This window comes from Asparagus officinalis, chromosome 2 (genome assembly GCF_001876935.1).
Source record: "Asparagus officinalis chromosome 2, Aspof.V1, whole genome shotgun sequence".
NCBI lineage: Eukaryota > Viridiplantae > Streptophyta > Magnoliopsida > Asparagales > Asparagaceae > Asparagus > Asparagus officinalis.
In genome coordinates this window covers 42,508,417-42,517,445 of record NC_033795.1, presented here as the reverse complement: position 1 = coordinate 42,517,445, position 9,029 = coordinate 42,508,417, and the positions used below count along the sequence as shown (strand labels likewise).

Here is a 9,029-nt window from a genome sequence, read left to right as displayed (position 1 = left end):
GATCGATCGCCACGGTCGACCGCCTATGTTACCATTGTATAGTAACGATAACTTACTGATTTTTATTTTTAGTGGGTTTTTTGGGTTGTTTTCTTCTTCCCTATATATACCCCTTTGCCATAACTATTTTCAACCACCAATGGATGTTTTAAATAAGTTTTCACAAGAGTTTAAGTTTTGTTTAAGTGTGGGTTAAAAGTTTCAAGTTTGTGAAGATTGTTTCATAAGAAGAGGAGATCATCTTTGGTTTGAGCTTTCCACTTCACATCTCCATCTCTCTTGTTCTAGAGAAGTTTTCTCAACTCAATTATCTAGCTTGTTTATATTTACATTGTCATATTTATATTTGCTAGACTTTAATTGAGTTTGATTTTATTTCTCTTGGTTTACACACACAATTATTGTATTTGCATACATTGTATAATTGGGTTGTGAGATTGTGTGACTTAGAAAGTGAGTCTACATTGAGTTCTCATCTATTATTGAGAACAAATCATTTATTATATTGTGAGATTGTAAAGTTTTCGGTTAGCTAGAAAACCGAGTGTGTAGTGGAGATCTCCTCGAGGTGAGGAGCGGAGACGTAGGTCGTGGGGACCGAACTCCATGAATAAAATTGTGAGGTGTATACGTTATTCGGGTGAGCGTAGAAAACCCGGTTGTGATAGTGGATTTATCCCCGGGAGTGGGGAGCGGAGACGTAGGAAGGAAGGTCCAAACTCCGTGATCATATCGTTTGTTTGTGATTGCATTAGCGCACCTTTCTTATGCTCATATCTTATATCGTCTTTGTATATTGCTTGTTGTTTATATTACCCACTATCTAGTTTAGATTGTTTACCTTTGTGTTCATTGTATATCCTCGCATATATCTCATAGTATATATCATTGCTAGGATATTGCTCTTTGTTCATATTGATTATTCTTGCTTGTAACATATTGTATATCTCTCTTGCAAGAATAATTTGTTAATTACTTTTAATTGGCATAAAATCAAATTAGATTAGCATAAGACCCTAATCACCCCCTCTAGGGTCTGACATATTTCATTACTAAAATTCTTATTAAAGATCACTAAATATAAAATTCACCTTATATATATCTCAATTTTATAGAGGAGATACGCATGTCATCGTAAATTGCGTCAATAATATATATCAATCCAAATATACAATTTACTGAAGAAATAAGAGAATAGTAAGTAAACCAAGCAAATATCCATATAACACCGTAAAGACAAAATATTTTATTTTAAAGCTAATATGCAACACTCTTTTAGGGTAAGCTGCCAATACAAAAGCATCTCCATTAAGTCTCTTTATAAATTTAGCAGAAATTCAAATACAAATATATATAACATTATAACAATCGAGAGAGGTATGATCTTAGAAAATCTACTCTAAAATTCATATAATTAAACCTAAAAATAATTTACCAATATACAGACACGCTATCGCGCCTTTAAGGTAATGATAACTATCATTTATTATAGAGTTGAGCAGTGGTTCTATGTTTGTAAAGGCTGAAACAAGAAAGTGGATAGAGATATTAATAATAAGTGTCCAGATGATAAATATTGTAGAATCACCGATGATGTAGTAACAAGGTTAAGTGATATCCCTTCTTCATGAAATAAATATATCAAAATTTAATATTAATATTATAATCTAAAGCAAATTGATAATGAAAAATATAATGTATTTAGTTCAAATCCTCATGGAAAATGACACAGACAGAGCAAATGTAACAGTATGACACAACATAAATTCTTATTGGATGCACAACAGAAGAATTCATTGTAGAGAAAAAAGAGGTATCTCCTAACCTTATTTAAGTATAACATTATTTAAGTAATAAATTAAAAGCACAAAAAATTATATTATATATATATATATATATATTTATATTTATATTAAAATAAGAAAAAAATCAAAGTCCGTATTGTCAGAAGTTTGTGTTGAACATAAGAAATACATTCAACTTCTTTGTGAATTTAGACAAGAAGATAAAAGATGAATTAGCCTAAGGAAAGATAGCATGCTCCAGTCTCATATCACAATCGATGTAGACAATGAAGACACTACTCTAGAATTGCCCAAGAAAAAGATAAAGATGAATGTAATGACCAGGAATTTTGATACTAGTTAAAATAATTTTTTAGTATTTTAAAATATTTAATTATTTTTTTAAAAGAATATTTGTATTTTTCTCGATTTTCTATAATTTTCTATGATTTAAAAGTCCAAGTTTTATATTTATTTAAATGATTTAGATATTTATAAATTTTTTTAGTGCAATAAAAATTTCCAAAATTAATCTGTTGTGTTATTGGTACTATTACGTATTATTTTAAATAATACATTGTATTATTGTTAATATTATGTATTATTCGTGTATTATGTTGTATTATTAATTACGTATTATTTGTATAATTTGTTGTTTTATTTCTACTATTGCATATTATCTGTCGTATTAACACATCTGGTACGTTTTATCACGTAGATAATTATCCTATAATTATTTGATTTTAAGTATAAGTAATTATATTTTTATTAATTATTCTTGTTTAATTGTGTAATTTCTTGTATTACTTTTATTATTGCGTATTATCGGTCGTAATACTACAACTGGTACGTTTTGATGTGTAGATAATTTTCACATAATTATTTAATTTATTTTGTGATTATTATTATTTTTAATTAATTTTCTAAACCCTAATTTCTTCATATATATATTTATTATATTTACTTTTGTTTTTCTCTCTCTTTCTCTTCTTCCCCAAAACACCCGCCGCCATCCCTGTTTTCTCTTCCCCGACCCCGCTACCACCGTCGAGACTCTCCTGTCAGCCGTCTGTAGGCATCGAAAACTGCCTATAGGTCTCCACGAACAGCTCAGTGTTAGAAAATAACGATGAATGTTACCATCTGGTTCACAAAAGCTTGAGTGATGTCGGTGAACACTTGAAGTAAACCGACGAATTACATGAAACAACGGAACTTCGGAATGATGAAGATATGAACCGATCGGGAACCTCGTATCGTTCACAAACGGTGAAATACCCTTCGTGTCTCATTTATTCCGCAGATGATTTAAGAACCTCGTATCGTTCACAAACGGTGAAATACCCTTCGTGTCTCATTTATTCCGCAGATGATTTAATCACTGGAGCTTATAGAACTTCCCGTCGGCTTTCCAACGCACTTTGAATCACTCAAATCCGAGTTCGGACGAAGAATTTACAGCGAAAACAATCAAACAGGCATAACACGACGTCTCAGCTTGAATGAGACACCCCGAGGTGTCTCGGCCCACCCGAGACACCCTAGGGTGTCTCGACCCAGTTTGAGACACCCTGGGGTGTCTCCAACACAGAAGTGGCCTTTTAGGTGGTTTTAACCACCCGAAACCCCCTGGAGCCTATAAATACAGCCCCGGGTCCTCATTTTTTCAGATCTGGAATTTTGAAGATTAGACGAAGCCCTGCCGGATTGAAGACTGAAGGTGCACGGATTTCAGAGAGGAGGAGGAGAGATCGGATCGAGTTCTTCAACGCAAGAGAGAGAGATTCGTCAGATCTACAGTTTCCCGGATCCGTTCCTTAGGATTATCCCGTTGCGGTAATCTTAAGAAGAGTGATTATATCGCTTCGCCGAGATAAGAGCTATGGTTTTCTCGATCCCTTCGTGGATAGACGAAGCTCTGCCCAATTTTTCAGCAATCAGATCTGATCGACGGTGGTCCACGGATAAACCCCGGCACAGGCAAAGACACACACGCAAGCAAAGACCGATAAACGATCTCTGCGTTTGTTTGGATGTTATTAACTTTTTTTTCATTGTGTAAAGTCTTATAAAAGACTGATTTTTGTATCGTTGTAAACGTCTGAAGTTTGTAATGAATCCTGCAATGAAACATCAACTTTTCACCGCAAACACCGTCCTCACCCCTCGCCTCCGGCCACCTTCCGACCCGCGCGGCGTCACCACCGCCTCCCCCCTTTTCTCTTTCTTCTCCCTTCTTTCTCGTCTCTCTCTCTCTCTCTCTCTCTCTCTCTCTCTCTCTCTCTCTCTCTCTCTCTCTCTCTCTCTCTCTCTTTCTCTCTTTATCAGTTCGCCCAGATCTCCAGCGCCTCTACCTCCACCTCCACGAGCTTCAGCAACCAAGCCCCACGCCGATACTCCCTTACCGCATCACTACAACACCTGAAATCTACCATAGCGGTCGAAAAACGCTATGGTATTATTTCATAGCGTTTTAATCAACGCTGTGTCAGAACCCGCTATAGTAGGTCTGTGGCTTTACATAGCGTTTCCCCAAACGCTATCAAAAAGTTTCCAACCATAGCGTTTTTATGTAGCTATAAAAGAGTATTCAATAGCGTTTCTATATTGCTATGACAAATATCTTTCATAGCGTTTGAAAAACGCTATTAGTTAGTTTCCAACCATAGCGTTTTTATGTAGCTATAAAAGAGTATTCAATAGCATTTCTATATTGCTATGACAAATATCTTTCATAGCGGTTGAAAAATATTTTATTTAAAGGTTCAAACTGATACATAACCAAGTTGTAGCATACAAGAAGTTCAATACAAATGTGCCAAAAAACAAATACTAGTCTTTGGATAATCCAACATGGAGTACAAGAAATTAACCATAGTACACAAAACAACAAAAACTAACTTTGCTGCATTACATATGACTTGGGAGACTCATCATCTTCAGCAATTGAGTACTAGTACTGCTGCAAAAACAGAAATTAACAACATCAATAATGAGATCTTAGAACCATGAATATATGGACACAAAACAGAAAACAATAGTACTGGAGAATTTTAACAATAAAGTCTGAAGTCTTGTCCTGGTTGTAGTGAGGTTGCTTCGGAGGGGTATACTTTGTCTTGACTGGGATTGTGGAGGCGTCAATCTCTCCCACATAGTACTCATCCATCATGGCTCTTGCAGTGTTGCTGTGGCCAACATCTTCAAAATCATCAGTTGCATCTTTGCCTGCAAAAATCCATGAAATCATATCTTAAGCTAAAAACGCCATAGGATATCTTTATGTTGCTCGTCAAATGAGATTTTCTTACCGGTTACTGATAATAAAACTTCGTCGCCACCAGGGTGGTCATCAAGGAACTTTGTCACGTCATAAACCTAGTTTTAAAGGAAGATAACAATAAATAAGGTGTTATAAATTGGATGGCCCATTAGGAAAAAGGAAAGAAATAGAGTCCATGAAGTGATGGAAGCATATAAATGCATAAATGCGTTCTCATGTTAAAGTATCACTGCACGCTATTGTAACTTCTTCTCCAGAGTACTTGTGTAAATTGGTCAAACATATTTTTCAGCATTCCATGTACCCTACATAACAAGGATTGCCTAATTTCAGCTGGGTTTAAGTATTTCTAACTAGAAACTGTGTTCCAGGGCTTTGTCAACTGAGAAAGAAATCATGACATGGATAACTAAAACATACCATTGAGGGTTCGAATCACCGCATCATCAACATATGCCATAAATCATAATTATAAATTTGGAAAAGCATGCACTAATAAGAGCAACAATAACCGTGATCAACTGTACCATAGGAATGTGGAGGCACCTGGCAACGGCACGTGTCTGTTACAAAGTTTCCAAGATGGAAACTTTCCAAAAATCTAATACATGGGGATGACTACAGTTGTAATCATGTATGATTTTGTATATTCCTTCAGAAAATAACAGAAGCAATCCTAAACCAAAGACAGTTTTATGCGACCGAATAATAAACCAAAGACGGTTTTCCTTTTGAACCATACGTACACACACCAAGGCACACACATGACACTGGATATGTGCTCAGCCTCTTCAATATGCTATATAGCTTTACAACTACAACCCCTTTGCATAAAAATACCTGTCTCTGTTTATGATCGCTCATAGAATGATGACACCATAATGTAAATACCCATAACTAATAAGGATAATTAAACAGGTGCATGAGCAGAGTACCATAGAAGCCCATGCATAGTGAGGTGAATAACATGAACTAATGTGCTTCAAGCGCAATGCCCGAATTTTCCACTACATTCTTGATGTATTCTTGCCTTGCTGGATGAGCTTCTTGAGGGCGATTGTAAGCAGTCCAAACTGGTTCTCCTTTGAACAATCTCATCAGCTGCAAACATCCGCACCTTCATGAGTCCACGTAAGCCAAATTTAAACAACACTGTATCTCATTACCAAATGAAGTTTAGGAATATTGATCATATATCCTACGATGTAGACTTGTAATACTAAACCTGTCCCAAATCCAAAAGTAATTATTTCTTCATGTATAGATACCAATTACCATTCATGAATTAGCTCTAGGACCAAGTTACTTTAATCATTTGTCAGTCAATCTTTATGCTATTTGAGCTCTGATGCAGAGAAAATATTAAAAAAATAATCCTTATTCACGGGAAGAAAGCCACTGATAAGTTCATGAACTTTAGTAACTCTGGTATATCGCTGGGTGTTTTTAAGGTTATTGCACCAATGAAGGATTTTAAGACTATTCTAGCATAAATTTGTGAATTGCTCGAGTTAGATTATCTTCAGGCTACACCACAGTAAAAGTATTTAACTTTCATAATTCCATGTACTGACAGAGCTCATCAGTCACCCTATCTGCAACTGATTAAATAGTGACACATCAAGAAAATTCTCAATTGTTATGGGATCAACACATTTCAGACATCAGAACAAAATTCATTGAGACTTTGCAAATGTTTGATAATTCAGAAATTTTATCAACCAACAAGATAAAGCATGTAGCATACCTTCACATAGTTTGAAGTGTCGAGGGTGAAGCGATGGTAGATCCCAGCCGGTAATATAATCATGTCTCCTCCTTTGATCCAGATTCTTATCCAACGGTCATCTTTGTCACGGACATCAAAATACCCGCTTCCTTCCAGACAATAACGGATCTCTTCATCAGCATGGATGTGCTCTGTGTAAAAGTTCCTCAGCTTCTCTTCATAGTTCTCAATTTTTTCAGGACAAAAGTCCAAAAGATCCTGCAAAATGAATATTCATGATGGTAAAGTTTGCAAAAAAAAAAAAAAAAAGAAGAAGAAGAAGAATATGATTCAAGGTTAAACAGAAGTTATAAAGTGAGGCAGAGCGAGCAGACCATATAGTTGTATCCCCTGGTTTCACGAATCTTGTTTAGTTCTTCATCATTTTCATAGTTTTTCGGATTCAAATGCCAATACAAAATCCCAATTTCTGCAAGTAAACAAATATCCATAAGCTTTGCTCTGTAGACAATACCAATTTTACTAAGCTCATATATTCCGTGTAATGATCATTTTGAACAAGAGACTACGTTACATGATTATTTGTAAATAAAATTGATGTCTATGACGTCTTCTAGTATACACGGTTCCAAAGAGCACAAAGTTACGACGGTGCTTCTATCAACTTAATGCTTCTATCAACTGAATACGGGATAGCATCAAGAAAAAAAAAAAAAAAAGGGAGCGTTGCTATCTTGCATCCATGAGTTCAAATTGCACACCTTTAATTATACACTAAACAGCGCACAACATTTCCTTATTGTCAATCTAGAATGGGTTAATTGCGGACACCTCATAACTTATATGTGCACGACAGACAAGATCCAGATCATGATTTGTCAAGAACTCAGCAACTTTATCAGCACCAAAAGTGTACGAAACCCCTCTATCATTCATTCCCCATCCTTGAATTTCCCTACCAGGATCGGGCCAAAGCAGGTCACACAATAAACCAGTATCAGGGACATCGGTAGGACGTGGTAAGCTTTTAATCTGGTCCAGGTTTGACAAATTTGGGGAAAGACCGCCATGCATGCATACTATTTTGTCATCTATAAGAGCAGCCACAGGTAGACAGTTAAAGCAATCAGTGAACACCTTCCATAGTCTCACGTTAAACCGACGCTTACACTTAATCAATAATTAGAGTATTTTACACAAAATCCATTGGCATAAGTCAATAGAAACGATCTGTGTCTCCTCAATCAAAAATTAAGGAAGATAACAACCGATCTCTACAAAATTCTTATGAAATAAATACTCCAATTTAAGGTAGAAACCCCAATTTAAGGAACGAAATTGCTCTAGAACCTTACTTCGATGCCAGGAATCGATCTTACAAGGTCATCTACGACACGAGCAGCAGATTCGCGCTGAGATCTTTGCAACAATCATTGGATCAAAAGAAACAACAAGAAACATCAGATCCGATACCCGATCTAGGGTTTTGATGAGTCCTTGGTGATTTCGTACCTGATAGACTACGAAGATGTCACCGGCGTGAAGGAAGCAGGCGAGGCGCCAAGTCCTCGAGAGCCTGCAGCAAAGAGTTTGGAGATCGATGGAGTTCGATAATGGAGGAGATCGATCGCCGGCGATGGGGAGAGAGAGGGGGAGGAGAGAGAAAGAGGAGGAAGGAGGAGGGGAGGCTCGAACTAGGATTTTGTTGCGGAACATCTTCCCTCGATTTTTCGCAGAGCGGGAATCGCGCCCTTTTGTTGTAGTGCATCCAGCCCCTCCGCCCTCGTCATCCTCCTCCATCCGACGCCCCCTCAACTGCCGTGTCGCTGTCCGAACTCCCCACCTTCACGCCTATCTATAGCACTTACAACATAAACGCTATCATTCAACGCTATAAAAAAACAATTTTGTTGTAGTGCATCCAGCCCCTCCGCCCTCGTCATCCTCCTCCATCCGACGCCCCCTCAACTGCCGTGTCGCTGTCCGAACTCCCCACCTTCACGCCGCCTCCTCTCCTCATCTCCTTGTCATCGAACTCTCTCAAATCCGACCAGCGCCGACGATCCGCGACGTCCACGCTATCCTCCGCTAGCGGACTCGCAATGTCGCCGGTGACTCTCTCCCGCGCTGACGACAGCCCCGTCAGCGTTGAATCGTTCGATACAACCCGAGGCAAGATCCCTCTCCTCTTGACTCGTCATTTCATATTTATATCTGTCATTAATTAGTTGCA

At 37.3% G+C, this 9,029-nt stretch overlaps 2 protein-coding genes across 2 annotated transcripts; both read right to left on the bottom strand.

Moving 5' to 3' along the window:
• On the bottom strand, positions 4,695-5,931 carry LOC109831113 (cytochrome b5-like). The gene is made up of 4 exons (XM_020398453.1): positions 5,908-5,931; positions 5,096-5,162; positions 4,829-5,012; positions 4,695-4,746 (listed from the first exon to the last, which is right to left on the bottom strand). Exons 1-4 carry the CDS (start codon positions 5,929-5,931, stop codon positions 4,695-4,697), a joined length of 327 nt encoding a protein of 108 aa, XP_020254042.1.
• LOC109831112 (1,2-dihydroxy-3-keto-5-methylthiopentene dioxygenase 1-like) lies at positions 5,833-8,596 on the bottom strand. Its single transcript, XM_020398452.1, has 5 exons — positions 8,309-8,596; positions 8,147-8,208; positions 7,171-7,318; positions 6,815-7,054; positions 5,833-6,168 (listed from the first exon to the last, which is right to left on the bottom strand). Exons 1-5 carry the CDS (start codon positions 8,594-8,596, stop codon positions 6,040-6,042), a joined length of 867 nt encoding a protein of 288 aa, XP_020254041.1. The 3' UTR covers positions 5,833-6,039.